Source organism: Cebidichthys violaceus, unplaced genomic scaffold, assembly GCF_023349555.1.
Source record: "Cebidichthys violaceus isolate CVI_PGR_0920_01 unplaced genomic scaffold, fCebVio1.0.p SCAF_7, whole genome shotgun sequence".
In the NCBI taxonomy this organism is placed as follows: Eukaryota; Metazoa; Chordata; class Actinopteri; order Perciformes; family Stichaeidae; genus Cebidichthys; species Cebidichthys violaceus.
In genome coordinates, this window is record NW_027176927.1 from 9,087,662 (window position 1) to 9,109,143 (window position 21,482).

General features: G+C 43.5%; 1 protein-coding gene across 1 annotated transcript in view; it reads right to left on the minus strand.

Annotated features, from left to right (window-relative positions):
* Window positions 1–21,482, minus strand: part of LOC137891619 (intermembrane lipid transfer protein VPS13B-like) — a 333,991-nt gene that overhangs the window by 282,642 nt on the left and 29,867 nt on the right. The window contains exons 7-13 of the mRNA XM_068736332.1: window positions 20,132–20,306; window positions 13,358–13,632; window positions 10,295–10,390; window positions 8,690–8,812; window positions 7,976–8,113; window positions 5,386–5,473; window positions 1,401–1,586 (exon numbers count right to left, since the gene is read on the minus strand). Of these exons, the coding sequence (XP_068592433.1) occupies window positions 1,401–1,586; window positions 5,386–5,473; window positions 7,976–8,113; window positions 8,690–8,812; window positions 10,295–10,390; window positions 13,358–13,632; window positions 20,132–20,306 (1,081 nt within the window). The remainder of the gene's footprint in view (window positions 1–1,400; window positions 1,587–5,385; window positions 5,474–7,975; window positions 8,114–8,689; window positions 8,813–10,294; window positions 10,391–13,357; window positions 13,633–20,131; window positions 20,307–21,482) is intronic.

The window sequence follows — 21,482 nt, forward strand, 5'->3', positions numbered from 1 at the left end:
AAAAAACAGTATTTTCCAACAAAAAACCACCATCTCATACACTAAATAAAATCAACATGCACTAAAAAAAAGTACTGGCATCTCTGTGCGATATTCATTACAGTGCTTGTTTTCTAGTAGCTTTGTTTTTGAACATCTCATAAAACTCATTCAATCAACAACCACAAACAGCCAGAAAAGGAGAAAATATAGTGAACCACCAAATCAACATTGAGCAGAGGTAAGCGAGGTCAGCGCTCACCAAAGGAAGGGGGGACCAGGGCACTGAACCGCTAAACTGGGTCCAGGGCCTGAGGTGGACCAAAACCTCAGCGCTTTGTTACTGAACGGCCTTGGCTCTGGGCCCAGGACACGGGCTTGTTTCTTTTCTGTAAAGGTTCTGTTGGGCTTCATTCCCAGCTCCAAGGTGGGCTCAGAACCTGATCCCGAAGCTGGTTTTGCTCTTTGGCCTAACGCCACAGTCCCGCATCAGGTTCATTTGGCACCAGCCAATTTGGTCTCTATTTACAGCTAGTTTTGCGGAGGAAAGTGAGTCTTTATGAGCTCTTAACAAGGAGCGTACTAGGAGGAGCAAAGAAGAGGACAGGATGAGTAGAAAGATAGTCATGTGACAAGCACACACACACACACACACACAGACACACACACACAGACACACACACACACACACACACACACACACACACACACACACAGTGTCCTGATGAAGCCAAGGCTGAGAGGGGAGGAGAGCTTGATTTAGGAAACTACATAAGGCATGTGTTATTTTATCACTCCATCTGTATTCGCTACCTTAGCAAAAAATACATCCTCTTTTATCTACTTTCAATTTCTCAATCCCCCCCCCCCACAGGGGGTGGTAACTATACTGACCCTTCTCTTAGAGCGCCACAGAGAGCACGGACACGTATAGAAACAGGAAGGAACGCACTGACCTACCCAGCTTTAGTCAAAAGCTCTGTAGTAATTACACCATCATTTATTATCTATCGCAGATGCTGAAACAGCCGAAACCTACGGATGTTATTGTTTCGCAAAAACTGAGTTATTGCTACAGATATTACACGCTGACACACATTCCATGTTCTTTCACAACATCCCAGGGATGAGCTCACCACTAGCCGTGCTGGGACGTCCACTAACACAAAAGGTGTTTGGCTTAGCCTCCCTCATGTGGTCCAAAAGGTCACTATTTTCATGTACAGCTGTGTGTTGAAAGATGGGTTGTGCAAGGGAATAACAATGTGATGAGGATACTGTCAAGTGCAAACTGTTGGGGGTTTCTGCTCGTTGGCAGAGTAGAACAGAGCAGAAAGGAAGATAAGAGACAGTGTTGAAAGAGTTAGTTGAGCGCAGGGAGTAAAGTGAACTATTAGTCGTTAGCTGCTGAGCAAACTGACCTGGCTGTGGTTTGCAGTAGGGCTCGTACTCGTGGTCCATGCCACAGGTGACCATCTTGAGGATGCGGTGGACAGCGCTGCTGTTCAGCCGGACGTCCAGAGGTCCCACCACCAGCCTCTTGATGGATGTCTCTTGGACAGCGGGCACTACTTCCTCCATACTCACCGCCGAGAAGTCCTGAGAGCCTGCAAACAGAAACAAACGTGATTAAATACAGTATATACAGTGTGTTTCATTATGTACTATACGACTTAAGAGTAGGGGTGAAACACAACAGAGATGGCAGCGGTGTAATGCAGCAGCAGCAAGCAGCTCATATAGCCGTGACCCACTGGAATGATGCATTTTCCAAATGTCCACTTCCCTCACACAGCTGTCCCTTCATTCATCACAGGCCCCTGTTCCAGAGGTCCACTTAAAAGACTCAGCTCCCCGGCAATAAAAAAAGGCAGAAATTAAAAATAAAAGAAGGGGGTGGATGAATGGCAGCCAGGGAGGGAGCGGACAAAGGGTCACAACTTTCTTTATTCCCATTACATTCCGCAACGGACATTCTTACAGCTCAGAGAGCCAACACTATGAGGTTCATTTTTTTTTTTTTTTAGCAAAAAGGGTTGGGGGATGGGGTGAAACCCACACTGAATTCTGGGGGTTTATAAAGGGCAATGCCACTTCCCTTTCCCTTCTTCAGTGGGAATTAACTGCAATGGATTAGGCCTAATATCGACCATATGGCTGCAGTTAGAACGGTCAGTGGAATGACGAGGAGACCGAAATTAGCCGGGATTTAGACGATTTAAAGTGTCTCCATTTCCCCAAGATTAAAAAAAAACTTTTTAATCTGCAGCGTGGCTCTAATGTGAAGTCAATGGCGAGTGTGACCTGGGTCGGTTAGTATTTCAGTTGACTCAGAGTTTATGTTAGTCCCATGGCGATGGAAAGTAATTTGTTTGGTTGACACTGGATCTGGTCCGCGTCCGAGAAGAAGAGAAACACTGACAGAAGAGAAGCATTCCAATTGACAAGAGTAACCACAGCCGTCCCGCAGGAAAAGAGACTGACACTTATCCTGCTGTCAGAAATGACTTTGACAGCTCAGGATGACAGTATCAATGTTTGTTTTTAATTAAGATGATTATCTGTAGCTGTCATGCAGGAGGAAACAATAGCCTAGTCAGAAAGAGGTAGAAAGAAAAAAGAGGGCGGCAAGTGAAACAACACAGGTGACACTCGGCTCCGACTGTAATACATCAAATGATCTGTTCAGGTCATTAAACAGGTTCACCCAGATTTCTTTGGTGTTAATTAAAGGGCAATTGTGCACTATGTCATCAAAAGTAGTCATCGCTGTAACTGGTGGTTTGCAACGTTATATTTGCCAGTTACACATGGGCCTATCCTTTTTTATATATATATATATATATATATATATATATATATATATATATATATACAGTTGTGGTCAAAAGTTTACATACACTTGTAAAGAACATAATGTCATGGCTCTCTTGAGTTTCCAGTTATTTCTACAACTCTGATTTTTCTCTGATAGAGTGATTGGAACAGATACTTCTTTGTCACAAAAAACATTCATGAAGTTTGGTTCTTTCATGACTTTATTATGGGTTAACAGAAAAAGTGACAAAATCTGCTGGGTCAAAAATATACATACAGCAACATGAATTAGCAATTTTGGTGACTTAGAAAGTTGTGTCAATGAAATGAGCTTCATAGCATGGCCTCTTAACTTCTTGTGAGTGATTATGAGTGACTACAGCTGGTGACTTCTCTGAGGCCATTTAAATAGGGCTCATTGGATACAAACGCCCACAAACGCTACAATGGGAAAGTCAAAGGAGCTCAGCATGGATCTGAAAAAGCGAATCATTGACTTGAACAAGTCAGGAAAGTCACTTGGAGCCATTTCAAAGCAGCTGCAGGTCCCAAGAGCAACAGTGCAAACAATTGTTTGTAAGAATAAAGTGCATGGCACTGTTTTGTCACTGCCACGATCAGGAAGAAAACGCAAGCTATCACCTGCTGCTGAGAGAAAATTGGTCAGGAGGGTGAAGAGTCAACCGAGAACCACCAAAAAGCAGATCTGCCAAGAATTAGAAGCTGCTGGAACACAGGTGTCAGTGTCCACAGTCAAGCGTGTTTTGCATCTCCATGGACTGAGAGGCTGCCGTGCAAGAAGGAAGCCCTTGCTCCAAAAGCGGCACCTTAAGGCTCGACTGAAGTTTGCTGCTGATCACGTGGACAAAGATAAGACCTTCTGGAGGAAAGTTCTGTGGTCAGACGAAACAAAAATCGAGCTGTTTGGCCACAATGCCCAGCAATATGTTTGGAGGAGAAAAGGTGAGGCCTTTAACCCCAAGAACACCATGCCTACCGTCAAGCACGGTGGTGGTAGTATTATGCTGTGGGGCTGTTTTGCTTCCAATGGAACTGGTGCTTTACAGAGAGTAAATGGGATAATGAAGAAGGAGGATTACCTTCAAATTCTTCAAGATAACCTAAAATCATCAGCCCGAAGGTTGGGTCTTGGGCGCAGTTGGGTGTTCCAACAGGACAATGACCCCAAACACACATCAAAAGTGGTAATGGAATGGCTAAATCAGGCTAGAATTAGGGTTTTAGAATGGCCTTCCCAAAGTCCTGACTTAAAATCCCATTGAGAACATGTGGACAATGCTGAAGAAACAAGTCCATGTCAGAAAGCCATCAAATTTAACTGAACTGCACCAATTCTGTCAAGAGGAGTGGTCAAAGATTCAACGAGAAGCTTGCCAGAAGCTTGTGGATGGCTACCAAAAGCGACTAATTGAAGTGAAAATGGCCAAGGGACATGTAACCAAATATTAGCACTGCTGTATGTATATTTTTGACCCAGCAGATTTGATCACTTTTTCTGTTAACCCATAATAAAGTCATGAAAGAACCAAACTTCATGAATGTTTTTTGTGACAAAGAAGTATCTGTTCCAATCACTCTATCAGAGAAAAATCAGAGTTGTAGAAATAACTGGAAACTCAAGAGAGCCATGCCATTATGTTCTTTACAAGTGTATGTAAACTTTTGACCACAACTGTGTGTATATATATACATATTATACATTTTTACCATTTGACACAGTAAGGGGTTGCACTTGATCTAGATTAGATCTGAAAGTGCTGCGAAAGTTAGCTTTCCTTTTCATCTCTGTATTTTTTAGGTGAGGGGGGGTGGCTTGTGAATGTCATACAGGTGACATACAGCTTCCTAGCAGCATTGAAATAAAATGCTCAAAAATCACACACTAACGCGCGGAGACGTTTGTGGGCCAAATATAGCATTTAAAATTGAAGGGGCAGCGCTTTATCTCCTAATGGGAACTTCAGATCTTTCAGACCTGAATCAACATTCTTGAGTGCCGCGGCTGAGGAATCCTGCCCGTCTTCGAGCTTCTGCCAGAAAGAGTGACACCTAATTAGCCAAGAGGAGCCTATTCACTTTCTCAAGAGCTTACAGGTAAAGAGACGGGGGGGGTGAACAGTGTTTCAACAAGCAGCGGAGAGAAAGAAACTCAAATATGTGTCAGTGCAGACTAAACACTTCTGACAGTTGCCCTCCAGGTAAGTTTGGGGTGAGAGCGAGGACAGGAAGGGTCAAGGACCAGGTGGCTGGGACTCAAACAAGACAAGCTCTTTCTTCAGGTCTCCAGGGGGGCTTGTTCGACGGAGAGGAGAGGAGAGGAGAGGAGAGGAGAGGAGAGGAAAGGAAAGGAGAGAAAAAAGAAGAGAAGAGAAGAGAAGAGAAGAGAAAAGTAAAGAAAAGAAAAGAGAAGAAAAGAGAAGAGAAGAAAAGCGAGAAAGAAATACAATATGGATAGGAAGAAAGAGAGAGCAAGGCAGAGAAAAGGAGAACATGACAGACATAAAGAAAAACAGAAGAGGTGGCAAGGTGAGCAAACAGCCCAGTGAGGAGGAATGAATTAGACAGTACCTTTGGCGCTGCTGTTCTCCATTGTGTAGAGATAATCCATGTAGAAAGCACCAAAGCGCTGCATGCCTGCTATCTCCGTATAGCTCTCCTGTCAAACAAAAGTGGAGTTAGGTAAACATGGCAGTAAAGGAGCAAACAAGCTGATAGCATTTAAGAGTGGCAGTGACTGGGGTCATGGTGGATACGGCCAAGGGGCTCAAATCAGAGATACAAAACAGAGTAATTGAGGGGTTGATCGCGGTTTTTTTTTTGTAACTTGCTAACAATAACATGAATATCTGGAACTCTTAACAAAGGCTTGAAACATAAGGAGATACTTGATCATGGTGAAAGTACAACTGACCAACTTTTTCAATCAACTTTTAAGAGCAGAACTTGTGATAGCGAGTAGACACTCAACTACATTTCATTATTCTTCATTTTAAAGTGTAAATGTATTGCATATCACTTCTGGTCTGTGTTGAGCAATGAGCTATTTATAAATGGAAGTGAAAGTTTCATTCAATTGGTGCTTGGCTGAATGCCACTGTAAAGACGTACCTTATCTAGTAAAAGATGATAGTTTCAACATGACATTGTGAAATGTTATTTGGAAATATTCATCAAGATAGCAAAGATTCAGCTTTTAAAAGCATGAATGTAATGCAGAGTGTATCTGAAAGCAATACATTTTGGGAAAAGAAATGTAATAACTGATGATTATTAAAGCATTTTGTAACCGTCAGTTACCTAACACTAAAAATAGTGTGTAACCACCATTACTTACAGCATTAGGGTCATCAGTTTATTACAGGGCTGAACATTCAGACCTGCGGGTCAGTCAGAGTTTCCATTAACCTCGGCATGTCTTTGGACTACGGCTTTATTTGGGACCATTATTAACAAACCTAAATATAGACAAAAGAACGTTTGTTCTACCTAAGTGTATTGTTTTACCATAACTGCAGGTTAAAAGCCGTTGACCCCGTCCTATAGACAATATTAGAAAGTTATACTTCTACTGCACATCAAACCACTGGTAAACAGAGAGAATGAGTGAGCGAGCAAGACACACACACACACACACACACACACACACACACACACACACACACACACACACACACACACAGAGAGAGAGAGACAGAGAGAGAGAGAGAGAGAGAGAGAGAGAGAGAGAGAGAGAGAGAGAGAGAGAGAGAGAGAGAGAGAGAGAGAGAATGAGAGGGGCCCCTCTCGCGCACACATTTTAACACCCCCACCCCAGACCCACTCACTAGCTCTCCAAACAGAGGTTTCAATAGAGCCTTATCAGTCAGGCAGGTTAATGAGTAATATTTATTAGGGGACATCTAATGGCTCTGGCATGCTTTTGGATCAAAGCCATTGGCTGGTTTCAAAACCGCTAATGAATTAACACGAAAACCCTTTGACTCTTTAAGACCTTCAAGTGTGGGTAGATGGATGGATGGATGTCCAAACAATTGCTTCATTTGAGGGTCATGAACATTTCTGCAGCAGAGTCAACACTACAGCTGGGATGGCGGATGAAGGGAGCTGGTGGTTATCAGGAATAATGGCTTTAACACTACTGCTGAGATAGCGGGGCACATTCCTCCACTGCAGCCAGCAGCAGGGTGACTGACAAGAGATAATCTAAGTGGCAGTCCTTTCAATCACAATGATTTATTGCAAAGAGGAATTACTGAGAGTTAAACAAAAAAAAAAGTATAAAAAAAAATAAATACTATATTACCATTAAATATGATAATAGCTATAATTCCAGCGTTTCCAGTGGACGCTTGAAGAGAGCCTGGATGTAATGCTCTCAGATTAGTGTTTATTGACCCAGTTGTCAATAACTGTGTGAGCAAAGTTAGCCATACCCACACTAAAATGTGTATGGAAACATGTGTTTGACCCGTTGTGTTTCTGAAAATAAAGAAACAGATGTCTTAATAAAGAGCTTTTTGCATGAATGTTTTCTTCTCTAAACAGCTTGAGATGTTTAGTGAGGACAGTGTCAATGGCAGGTGCTGTTCGAGTAAACAGCATCAGTGAGTCAATCGCGTTTCATGCACTTTTGTGTATTGCTGCTGGTTGAACAGCTGTGAGCTGCGTGTTGAGTTGGTTCTTGGCCTGGTTAACCGACTGCTTCATTTTTGCCTATTTGCCTAAGTCTCAGCTATCGGTTCCTTGGGTGTCCTTTGATTATGAATGGACTGTATACGTCACAAACTACCTGTACCATTGGTTGGATTGACTACAGGCAAACTATTTAACTGATCTCAGGTACATGCTCTCTGAGGACCTCAACTTTTTTTTTTTTAAACAGCCAGTAAATTATTCTTTTTTTTCCAAACCAAAAATTCCAGAATAACTATGGTTGTGAAAAGTATTCTTTGGTATAGTAGTATTGGGGATTGGGACTTCTTGTGCCAACTTTAACTATTACAGCTCTATTGATTTTCATATCTCAATGTCAGTGAAATTTCCTTTTACTCTGATCCTCCATAGGTTTGCAGTCTTAACAAAGACTGAGCAGTAATGACCAGGCTTAGTAAAGACCAGCTGGTGCAACGCGCTCCAGAATCCAAATGTTCTTTTTGACCTTGTGATTGGCGGTATCCAGGATGAACTCAGCCCGGACTCCGTTGTTTTCTGGACTGCGGTAGTCAAAGAGAGAGTTGGTGAGGTAGGTCATTCCTTTGCTGCTCAGGCTGTCCCCACAGCTGAAGAACACTGCATCCTGCAGAGACAGAGACAAGACAAGGAGAGGATGTTCAGAGAATAAAAGGAATATTTAAGATTATTTCAGATGTCACAAAAACACAACTTAGCCCAAACTACAGAAAAGAACATCTTATCCAGAAGTATTTCAAACTATTTGATATGAATACTTTGCTGTCCCTTATTAAATGTAATCGACCAGGCTGTAGGTGAACCCACAAATTAAAAAATACCTAAGAAAAACAACCATTAGTTAACATATACTTGATGAAATACATTGATTTCTATTGAGCCCAGAAGCGTTGCACTGCACACGAGCGGATAGTGAGACTGCGGCTGACACAGTGGTGTATCTGGCAAACACAGAGTATTACGGTGAATTACAGAGAGGCAGCTGGGTCTCTTCCATAAACAAACCAGACCACATCTCTACCTCCTTCTGAAAGCTCTCGGGAGCAATAGAGGCTGCGGGGAGGCGGTTTGGGTGAAACTCATCTCTGTTCTGGGCTTTTAAATGATCTTTCTTTATCCCACTCACTCAACTTTTCCGCTTTTTGTTTTCATTTTTCCTCGAGGTTTTTAAAGCTGTCTTTACCTCCTCGCGTCGGTTCATGTTTTCTTCAAAATCCCGTACTCCCATGATGCCTTTCAGGCAGAGTGCCCGGCAACCCACAAAGCCAATCTGACAATCGAAGAAGGGCTCCCCCATCATCAGCACCTGGAATAAAAAGCAGAGGAAGAAACTTGAAGCAGTTTCATACTCCAGATTTATCCACCTGGACATGAAGAACAATGTGGAAACTGGATAAACTCTGGAGCGCTTTTCCTCCAGTGAGGAAAATAAGGAATACAACGACCTGTACAGTTGGAAAATAAATATATATATATATATATATATATATATATATATATATATAAAAAATGTATATTAAAATAGAAAATAATGAATGATAATAAGTTAAAACTAAACAGTGTTAGCTTCAGAATCCTCCCCAGGATGTAAAATGTCTTAAATCAGTCAACAGAAGCCCAGTAAAACCAGAACGGCGCAATAATTCACAGAAATTAATTGAACCTTTTTAACCTTTTACGTCGCAGTAAAAGACTCAATTTATTGTGAAAACATCACAAACAGGGTTCTCCACCATGACCGGTTTGAGGCCATGGTGTGACCATGAAGTTGGTTTGCGGTGCTGCTGAGGTTGTGGGCTCATTTCATAACGATAAGAAAGAGCAGGGGGCAGACAGCTACCATTTTCCCTTGAGGGTGGTGTGTGAGTGTGTGCTGGTAGTCCAGCAGCACCTGTAACCAGTAAAGGTTTGCTCGTCTCTGCCTCACCATGCCTCTGCTTCACCCAGCAGACAACTAACAGAGAGCAATCCAATAAAACTTTACGTTTCACCACACAATAATTACAAGGCCTAGTTCTCCCTGTTTTACTAGCCACCCCTTTGCCTTTCAACGCTCTCACTTTTGGTCCCAGTTCAGACTGCTCTCTCTCTCTCCCAGCAAAAGCATAAATTACAGAAATTGGAATTGGAAATCTCTCAGAATTTCTCACATCTGGTAGAGAGCTTAGGAGCAGAAAACTCCTTTCCTGCTCCAACCAGGTAATCAGAGAAAAAGGTTTTTTAAATATTTTCTACGCCGAGGGGGAAACGCGGAAATGATCAGAGTTGGACCCGACTCAGACACGGATTAGTGACCTGGAGAGGCTTTATAAAACTACTTAGGAAGGGAGTTAAGAGGAACCAAGGAGACACGAATAATAATAATGGAGGGTCAAAAGGGAAAGACAGGGGATCTGCATTTGTCTGTCCACGTTTGGCCATGATGGGTAACAAGGTTCCAGATGTGACAATTAATAGAGAGCAGATTATCACCAGAAAAATCTGCTTTAGTTGAAAAAAATGAATGGTTGGGCTTGATGTTTTTTGGAATAATAATATTCCTCCTCATAATATTAGTCATAATCCAGACATGAACAATAAATGTAACAATAAACAGAAATCTATTTTGACGTACTGGACTTTGATTAGTTGGTTGAACACGTGTTAAAAAAAAGCTGTCATGGGTTAAAGTAACTTCTCTCTGTGTATTTTGGAATGTTGACAATTTATCAATAACAAATTGCACAGTGAATAAATCAGCTGCTATTACACTCCACATATTCCATTAAGCTGCAGCATCTTACTGTACCTCAATGGTGATTCCCTCTTGCTCCAGGCAGAGCACCTCTCTGGACTTGACCTTCTGAGGACTGTAGTAGCTGCTCTCTGACTGGGTCTCTGTCAGCTGGGACAAAAGACAGAGACACAGATACCATTCAATATTCTTCAGAAAGATGAAATAAATGCATTATTTAGCAGTCAAAGACATTTTTCCTTTGAGTTGATCACAGCAGAACAAAAAACTGATTCAATCTGTGAAAAAAGAAATGAAATGCTTCAACAAAACTGAAGCCTTTCCAATGGTTACATTTGTGTTACTGTTAATAAGGCTTTGTCACATCCAAAAAAAAGTTTAAAAAAAAAATATTTAAAAACAATTAAAACAAATCAACACAAAATAAAAGGCAGTTCGGTATAAGAGGCACCTCCAAATATTGAGAGACGACGAGGGAACGTTAAGCTTTGTCTGACAGAATAAGTACCGCTTTTGGAAATAATACGGATCTCAGAGAAATTCAACACTAAAACTGGAACCCATACAGTGTGTCTCATTGTGTGTGTGTGTGTGTGTGTGTGTGTGTGTGTGTGTGCTTGTGTACCCGCAATCCACTGCTGAAATAGATACATGATCTGAAAAATAAACAAGTTATGTGCGTCTTTGTATGTGAGGGGGCGACGAGGCCCCCGAAAATAATGCTTAAAACCAGAAACAATAACATCCAAACAAGGACGGATGACGTTCTCTTAGATCAGAGGCTGGATGCCAGCCGTGGGGCGTTTGAACCGTTTTCTTTTTCCAAGTCTGGACCCAGGCCAAAGGCATTCATCAAACCACATGACAGTCGCTCCTCCCTGACTCTAGGGGAGGCCCGCTCGGGCTTTATTGGGGATGACAATCGGAACATGACTAAAGCACTCGGGATACCACAGGTTGAACTGATAATGTACAGTGATTAAAAGAAGAGCATTCATTCTGTGCGTACAGACAGTGTGGAGGCAGAGAGAGACGAGCTGAAGGCAGACGGCTACAGAGCTGGGATGCTTTCGAGGTCAGCCTAAAGAAATGCGGCTGTAGAGCCGAGCTGTGCAGGCCCAAGTCCGTTCAACTTTTAGCACAGGAAGCAGGTGCAGTGCAAGGAGCAGCTGTGCCTTATTATCCCCACTGATGGAGCAGACTCTCTCACCCTCACTCCCTTCCCCTGGTTCGATTCCGACGGTTTAATCACGTGCGGGGACCGCTCCACCCGCTCCCCCCGCTCCCCCCCGGTCCCTGGGAGCAGCGGTGAGCAGGGAGGTTGAATGATCTGACTAAAGTTTAGCTCTCTCTGATGACACCAGCGCATCGTAGTACCGACACTGACAAGCTGCCCATCACACAGACACAAACACGATGACCGTTTGTCCAATAGGAACAATGGCGGGGCACTTCTGGCTGTACCTCGGCCTGAAACAACACAGCAGACACAGGAGCAGCACAAACACAGAGCTACTGCTACCTCTCCTTTATTACACCGTGGCCTCATTCAAAGGCTTCGGCAGTCCAACACAAACCAAATGATTCTTTATGAGGCATCTTGGAAATGTTATGATCTTAGATGTGACTATCGAGGAGAGGGGCTATATCTTCAGAAATGTAACACGGTAGAGAAGTTGGAAGCAGACTCTGGGGACGCTTGCTGTTGTTGTTGAAATAAACGAAAATACCAAAACAAAAGAGGAATGGCGTGAGGTCTGGCGTGCGATGAGAGTTTGGCAGGTGTGCAGAACGTGAAAGAGCGGAACAAATGGTAAGCGCTGAACTATGCATTATGTGTGTTAAAGTCATTCAATGATCTTGCCAGTTTCTCTGATCAAACAGATCTTGGCGAGTAATGGGTCAGCAATCTAAAAATACCTCTCTGATTTCATGTCCATGTCAACCGCAGGTTCAGGCAGTGGCTGCTCAAAGACGTGAAATTCCTACAACTAAATACTTCCTTGTAGGAAAGAGACGAGAACGTTTCAGCTGTCTGCAATTACTCCAGACGAGAGGCAATTAATTGATTAAAAGAACTCAAACAATACAGGAACAATTTAAACGTTATTAGAAAAGCACCGTGGTCTGTTTGGCTTGAGACATACCTCCCCTTCACTGATCACACACACTGCCACCTACACGCACGCACGCACGCACGCACGCACGCACGCACGCACGCACGCACGCACGCACGCACGCACGCACGCACGCACGCACGCACGCAGTAATGTGATCCGAAGTGCCTGAACCTGAGGGGAAACGCAGATGAATTCAAACTATTCTGAGTGAGCAGGCAGGATTAAAGTTTGGGATCCATTTCTGAATAGTCATCACACCACGTATGATGTTTAAAACATTAACGTGACCCGAGACGTCAGTTAGCGGTTACACTACCCTCCCCTCATACCACACACCGAGACAAAGAGGACTGTGACTTCCTGAAGATCAAGCCCCTCTTTGAGACTCAAACTGAAAATCACCACAAAATATAAGCCGCAGCGACGGGGTGGGGAGAGGGAGTATAATAATGGCGGCCAGGGAAAAAAAAACAACTGTAATTGTTAACACAACGATATCTTAAACCAGGAAATTCTACATCAACATTAAATATCATTATATGCAGAATTTCCCCAAGAATTTCCTGACTTACCATGAAAGCCCCCTACACAAATTGGGTCTACGTTTTATGTAATACATACATTGAAGGCATTTATTTTTACATGAAAATTAATTTTTGTGGCCTCTGTATATGATATATTAGTTTATCTAAAATACATTTAATTATTTTAAAAGTACATCTTAACGATAAATCACATTCATACCACATGTACTTACTGTCAATGTGATGCAGAAAACTTTTAAAACTGTGGAAAATATTATAGCATTTATTTCATTTCATTTTGATATTTGACGTTAAGATGATTATGTTTTTCCTTGCCCCCATTGACATGATACAACTTTACACAGAACTGTTGTTCACCCAATGTACGCTGGTGTGCATTGTAGCCCTTGATCTGGTAATGGAATCCTTGAGGATGAAGCATATCTGTTTCTGTTTCTAATCAGCTGATTTACCTTGAAGGTAACAGAGGCTTTGGTGCAGTAGAAGCCGATAGAGACGATGGGGTCTTTGGGCGTGTGTTGCTGTGGGTTGGTTGGGATGCCTCCTGCCTCTCTCTGCTCGTAGAGGCCTTCATCATAGCCCTCCTCTTCGCCTACGATGTCTGGGACGAAGGACCACGCCCAGGACATCCAACCCTGGTCTCCGTCTTCAGGGCCCCCAGACTGCATGTAGAGGTCTTGGCTGGAGTACTGGCTAGCCCCCTGGGTCTCCATATCCACATCCATCCCTGAAGCAGAAAGAAGGCATAATTAGTTCAAATGCCAAGATATGCAGATGATTTTACTGTACTGTACTTTAAATAGAGTCAGGGTTAGTATCTACTTTTAGTCCTATAAGGAGCCTGTTCAAGATTCTTCAGCTGAATATTCAGACACTTCCAAACCTACAAAGAACTGGTTCACACAAAGTGGACTTAATATAAATGCATAATCATCCAATTACTCCAACAGATAGGTCAATTGAAAGAGGCAGGTTGTGAGAACAAACAGACAGAAAACTGTTTATAATGGAAGTGTTTGTGCCCAATGCAGCATGCTAAATTAATTTGTCCATGCCCTCGGGGTGGTTTAATACAAGCAAGATGTTTCAGCGGTCAACTGAGCACACAACAACAGCAGAGACCAAGGCAGTTTCACAGCAGTGCTGCCAATGCTCCAGCATGCAGGTGTGTGCATGAACGACAGAGAGGAAGCCCCGTTCCAATGGAGGCCAGAGGGCATCGTCTGTCAGCCAGCATCCTGACATAGGAGAGCCTTCACTGGGCCCGCTGGATCACAGTGGTCAGGGCCGTCTGAGCTGGACCCAGCAGCACCGGGCGCATGCAGCAGAGGGGGGGGGGGGGGGGGGTCACATGTTTGTTTAGCGGCCAACAGACTGAAATGGAGGCCACGAGGGAGGCCGAGTAGCAGTCCGGGCTCTGCGAGTACAGGTGAAGGCTATGAAGGGTCGACTGTGACTTGTGTCGACACATAGACGGAAAGCGCATGGGGTTTGACTGGAGCACCGGCTACTGTGAAGCACAGGCCTCACACTGGGGGGAGAGGGTAAGGTGGTGGAAGACCGAGTCTGAGTAGAGGTAGGACTGCCAGGACAAACCAATGGTCTAAATATGGTACAAAGTCTGGAAAAAGGGGACACTAGAATAACTAAAGGGTTGAAGATAAATGGAAGACTCAACAGGCAGGCCCTCGTGTCAGCAACAGAGAACTTCGGCTGGACTGGAACGTTAGCAGAAGCCCATTCACTTTTATCTTTCCCCCTCTCTCTAAGCAAACTATTTGAGGGGTTCACAGGTTCCCCAAGCCACCATGCACCGACCCCGACCTCTGAACTCGTCCCATCGAGTCCGTTTCCACGCACGTCGGAAGAGAGAGGACGCTGATGTCAATACGCAAGAATGTGTAATCCCGTTCCTCGCGGCCTCACGTCCTCAGTGAGAAAACAATAATTGTCCGTGAGGTCACAGCTTAGGAATCCCAGAGGCTAAGGCGGTGAAAATTATGACATATTTTAATTAAATCTTTCACTTTGTGAATTGGCAGTTGGAAATCCCATGTTATGGCTTTTTATCTCCCTTCTTTCTCCCCCCTAAATCTCCCTGCTGGATTTTATCTCTCATTTCTCTTTTTTCCCCCCTCTTTGTTTTCCCTCCGTGGAAGCCTTTGAGGTGTCAGTTCAACAAGTTAAGCTCTTTTGCTTCACGTCCCAGCCTGACGAGGCCTACGTTCAAATAGCGAGGCAATCAAAATAAAAGCACAATTACCAATCAAGTGATCAAAAAAAGAGCGGCTTAAGGAGACTTTGAAGTATTAATCCGAAGGAGGGGAGTGAAAAAATTCCCAGAGAGGGATGTGGGTTGGCCAAAACGTATGCACCATGACACACAGGATCGCCGTGACAGCGATCACAGCCAGACTGGAATCTTCCTCGTGGACATGTCCACAAGCAGAGCTCAGAAGCGCTGTGTAATGGGATGTGTCAGGGTCATGGTTGGTTTCCATGAGCCCAAGGCCTCCGGGCAGCGGTGTATGTCTGAGCTAGCGAGTGGCGTCTAGGAGTGGGCGTGTAAGTGAGCGAGCAGCTGAGTGACATTGAGACGGTGGGCGGGGAGGAGTGAGAGCAGGCAGTGCCCGCACAGGCCAGTAGATGTCCCTCCATGTTTATAGAGGGAGAGGTGGACCGCTCACCTGACCACGCAGTAAAGGCTGCTCTGCTCGCCACCTTTCCAGTCGCAGCTTATCAGATATACAGTTGTGGTCAAAAGTTTACATACACTTGTAAAGAACATAATGTCATGGCTCTCTTGAGTTTCCCCGTTATTTCTACAACTCTGATTTTTCTCTGATAGAGTGATTGGAACAGATACTTCTTTGTCACAAAAAACATTCATGAAGTTTGGTTCTTTCATGACTTTATTATGGGTTAACAGAAAAAGTGATCAAATCTGCTGGGTCAAAAATATACATACAGCAGTGCTAATATTTGGTTACATGTCCCTTGGCCATTTTCACTTCAATTAGGCGCTTTTGGTAGCCATCCACAAGCTTCTGGCAAGCTTCTCGTTGAATCTTTGACCACTCCTCTTGACAGAATTGGTGCAGTTCAGTTAAATTTGATGGCTTTCTGACATGGACTTGTTTCTTCAGCATTGTCCACATGTTCTCAATGGGATTTTAAGTCAGGACTTTGGGAAGGCCATTCTAAAACCCTAATTCTAGCCTGATTTAGCCATCCCATTACCACTTTTGATGTGTGTTTGGGGTCATTGTCCTGTTGGAACACCCAACTGCGCCCAAGACCCAACCTTCGGGCTGATGATTTTAGGTTATCTTGAAGAATTTGAAGGTAATCTTCCTTCTTCATTATCCCATTTACTCTCTGTAAAGCACCAGTTCCATTGGCAGCAAAACAGCCCCACAGCATAATACTACCACCACCGTGCTTGACGGTAGGCATGGTGTTCTTGGGGTTAAAGGCCTCACCTTTTCTCCTCCAAACATATTGCTGGGCATTGTGGCCAAACAGCTCGATTTTTGTTTCGTCTGACCACAGAACTTTCCTCCAGAAGGTCTTATCTTTGTCCACGTGATCAGCAGCAAACTTCAGTCGAGCCTTAAGGTGCCGCTTTTGGAGCAAGGGCTTCCTTCTTGCACGGCAGCCTCTCAGTCCATGGAGATGCAAAACACGCTTGACTGTGGACACTGACACCTGTGTTCCAGCAGCTTCTAATTCTTGGCAGATCTGCTTTTTGGTGGTTCTCGGTTGACTCTTCACCCTCCTGACCAATTTTCTCTCAGCAGCAGGTGATAGCTTGCGTTTTCTTCCTGATTGTGGCAGTGACAAAACAGTGCCATGCACTTTATTCTTACAAACAATAGTTTGCACTGTTGCTCTTGGGACCTGCAGCTGCTTTGAAATGGCTCCAAGTGACTTTCCTGACTTGTTCAAGTCAATGATTCGCTTTTTCAGATCCATGCTGAGCTCCTTTGACTTTCCCATTGTAGCGTTTGTGGGCGTTTGTATCCAATGAGCCCTATTTAAATGGCCTCAGAGAAGTCACCAGTTGTAGTCACTCATAATCACTCACAAGAAGTTAAGAGGCCATGCTATGAAGCTCATTTCATTGACACAACTTTCTAAGTCACCAAAATTGCTAATTCATATTGCTGTATGTATATTTTTGACCCAGCAGATTTTGTCACTTTTTCTGTTAACCCATAATAAAGTCATGAAAGAACCAAACTTCATGAATGTTTTTTGTGACAAAGAAGTATCTGTTCCAATCACTCTATCAGAGAAAAATCAGAGTTGTAGAAATAACTGGAAACTCAAGAGAGCCATGACATTATGTTCTTTACAAGTGTATGTAAACTTTTGACCACAACTGTATTAGATCTGTCTGTTCACCACCTCCTCACAGGTAATATGGTGCACGCTCACTGCGGCCCACTGGCCTACCTACTTTAATATAAAAGAATGGAACACATATCGAACATGTGTTTTGCATATGGTTTCAATTTAACACCACCGGCGTGACATTAAGATCAAAATGTTTTAGAAGCCGTTCAAGTGGTCGTGGCAGGACAATATAAAAACGCTCTGCGAAATCGGAAAAAGCCATTTCATCCATGCGCTTCTACACTCAACGTCTTCACACCGATGTTAAAAAGTGGGAAGATGATTAAAAAGGGGCGCCGTCACGTCGCTGGGGTTGCATAAAGGGAGCCGCATGAGGTTCATAGTAGGCAGATAGTCTGTGACCTCTGGCTGATACATTTGTGATGCTCCATTACATTCGATGGGCCTCTAAGGACTCTGAGGCTCTCCCACAGAGCTAAAAAAGGTACTTTCATACGCCATTGGACAAACACTCATACAGAGTATGCTATACTCTCTCTGTATGCTATACAGAGAGACACACACATTTCCACAATTCTTCACATACTTGTAGAAACTGTACAGCTTTCGGTGCCGTGACCTGCTGGTCCGTTCGAGCATGTTAGTCATCTGTGTTTCCAACCGCTAAAATTTTTTACTGTGTTTCACAGACTGCATTGAATTTCAGACGGCGGGAAAAGCTAGCCGTCTGATCTTGACTGAAAAGGGTTGCTTTGGTTAGTGACACACAAGTGTCCCGCACCGTTCACCTATTAGGGCTATTCATTAATGAGACATTGGCTCCTACCTAAAAGAGAAGGAATCAAACAAACAACTTGCAGCCACGGTGAATCATGGGCACATAAACACATGACAAGGCTTTTTCCACTTTGTTAATTGGCAAAAAGAAAAAAACACCTTCACATGGGGGAAAATTAATATTAAGAGTAAGCAGGAGTAAGAAAAAGAAAAACACACACACACACACACACACACACACACAGAGGGCACTGGAGTCAGATTATACAGCAAAGTCTGACCACAAACAGCCTATGGGAAATCAAATGAATGTGATAAAGTACTATGTATGATACCGGCATCATGTTCCAGCAATCATGTGACAATGATTGTTTCCTACAAACTGCAACCCACTAAAAATAAATATGCATGTAAGCCAAGTCGGTAACTATAAGCGTCAACATACATGAAAGTTGTAGAACTCAGAACCTATCAATGGTGAAGTTTGTCTGTGGTGGTGAAGAGAAATACGTTATATTTTCTTTATTACAAATAATAAATCATCTGAGCTGTAATTCTGCTACTTTTATTAAAAGAATTTGGTTTTTATTCCTTAAATCTGAAATGAATACACTGAAACCATATGTTCCTGCAGCAACACCTCCCAACAAACACACACCCACCTACTACAGTGCACGCACGCACGCACGCACACGCACACGCGCGCACACACACACACACACACACACACACACACACACACACACACACACACACACACACACACACACACACACACACACACACACACACACAACTGCCCCCCCCCTTCAGCTTCTTCACTCTGTCGATTACTTCCAGCATAACAAGATCTGGGGGCGCTCAGGTTCCAAGAGCTGGTCCCCTCTTGTATATTTTTGTGATGGGATACTAATTCATTCTCAGAGGCTCCGCATAGCAGTAGCATGACACCGACTCTTACATCTGGCATTGGACACTGAACTGGAAGCTGCGCCAACTAGCAGTAAAAGTTCCAGGCCAACAGGCAGGGAGCGAGTCGGAGGGAGTGAGCGAATGGGCTGTGTTGTGCTGGGCTGCCTGCCTCCCCTCTGCCCACCACTTCCCCTGCACCATAATTCGCTCCTGGTGCTACAGAGGCTGATGCAGCCCAGCGGGACCTGGGACCTGATACTTGCTCTATTTGGCTGAGATGAGGATGAGCAGTCGGGGGGAGACATGAGATGGGCGTTTCGGGTCTGAGGTAAGTATATAGTCTGTGTGAGATTGTGTGAGTCTGTATGTGGTGCGCCAGAAACCGACTGCATGTGTGTGTTTTGCTCAGCTCCTGGCTGTGGGGATGTGATTTCTAACGGTGCTGCCATCAGAGAACCAGAGATGGGCCTGTGTTTGATTCGCCCCTGTGTCTTCCCGTCATCCTCCTCTTGCCTGCCTCCAGCCACATGGAGGGGATCAGGCCTGACGACAACGGTCTGTGTTGAGTTACACGCTCCAGCTTTTGTTTGTGGAAAAAGCAGGAGGAGCGCAACACCACGGTCAAAGTGATGTTAAATGTCCCGTTTAGGAACAGCAGCAGCGCATTGGTCAGACATAGCTTTCTGAAGAGAACGAGGCAACGTGCGGATGAAAACGCTGTCAGAGGAAAAGCTTCAAAGCTTTGTGCACGGTCGGATGGCTCATTAACCACTTCCGAGCTTTCAACCACATTTTGTCTGCGAAATATGACTGCTACGGGAACTACACTGACACACTCGCTACATCGCTTTGAGACCTCAATATATCGTTTAGTTTTCTGTGTAGGTCATTGGCTTGGTTCATAACTGTACAGCTACAGCACAGCCGTATCAGCAAAAATGAGGGACCTCAGGCATAAAACTACCATCTTGTAGGTGAAATAAGAGCAGAAATGAATTGACCTAACGTAATGTACTTCATCATCATCATCATCATCTGCTAGTCATCAAGTGGCACATTTCTACTGAAAGAAAAAAAAACTTGGCTCAGAACTTTTGAAAACATTCCAGATTAATTAAAACAACCCAGAGTTTTTTTTATTTCAGATTACAATAAATAAAAAAAATGTAAAAACTCACCAGGTAAAATTGCTCCAGCCTCCCTGACATGAACACTGCCCTCTTCCCCCTCGCCCTCTTTGTGTCCTCCGAGCTCCCCGTAGTAGAGGGCAATAATCAGCTCTAAAATGCGGATAAACATGGGCAGCTGCTGATCAGTAATGGACAACTTCAGGCTCTCCACCATGGTCTGGATCTGAGGAAACATGGAGAAGATGAACTTGTAAGTGATGTTACTGTTTGAATTATACGTTTAGATGATTATAAACACATGCTTAATGTGAACAGGAATGCTTAATAAAAAACGGGTAGAGCTGCTCCAGGCCCTGTAAGAGCTGGTGTGGATCCCCCTCTGGCTAACTGAGTTGCATGTGGAGGATGTAATTTCTGCTCCTGGTAAACAAAGTGACGACCGACAACTACAAACCACAAAGTATGGCCTGAATGCAAGTAAAAGTACTGTATAGAGTAACAAGAAGGATGTACATACAGCCCATAATATTAAAACAATGTCAGGGTAAAAGAGGTCAGGTCCAAATGGAAACAAATGTACCCACATGATACATGAAATGTGTGTTTTTACTGGAAAACTTTTCATTTAGTCAGAGGGGTTTGTATAACACATTTTGTATTATAGTCTTTATACATTTTAATAACAGAAGACACACTGGAATACAGTCAAGAGGACTTACCAATGCTATTGCTTCACATGCTGTAACAGAAACAACTACTCTAGATGTGTGTGGTTCTGTTGACAGGACACCATGAAAACCACAAAGCTGGTGACTGTACATGTAGATGAGAATGAGCCACATCTACTTTCAAATTTGGTGAGCAGATAAATGGGAGCAAATGAAATGCACTACGATGTATCATTATAGTGGAAAGATGAACCAACATGAACAAAAGACAGCCGCAGTAAATGTTCAGGCGAGACAAAAGATGATACATGTCCTGATTTTAACCCAGGACATTTAAGAGGTTAAAAAGAAGAAAGATTACTTTTTCCATCAGAAATAGTTTACATAGATTGAAATGAAGCTAATTACAGATATTCTTAACAGCAGCGGTGTCATCCAAAAGCTGTTGCTTAATGACATGAGATCGTTATCTAGACTGGCTGTTCTCAATTACATCAACATGGTTGACTAGTTCCTCAACATTGATTAACTTGGCCAAGATAGGAAAAGCATTTTCTTCCCAAGGGCTGCTTTTTTTTTTTTTTTTTTTTTTTTTTTAAACCAAACAGACTGAAACAAAGTGCAGTTTTTCAGATAAGCAGACCAAAATGAACCAACATGCTGATAAAAGCCACTCTAGTCAAACCCAAATACTGATGGTACTACAGTGACACATCATTATTTGTAGCATT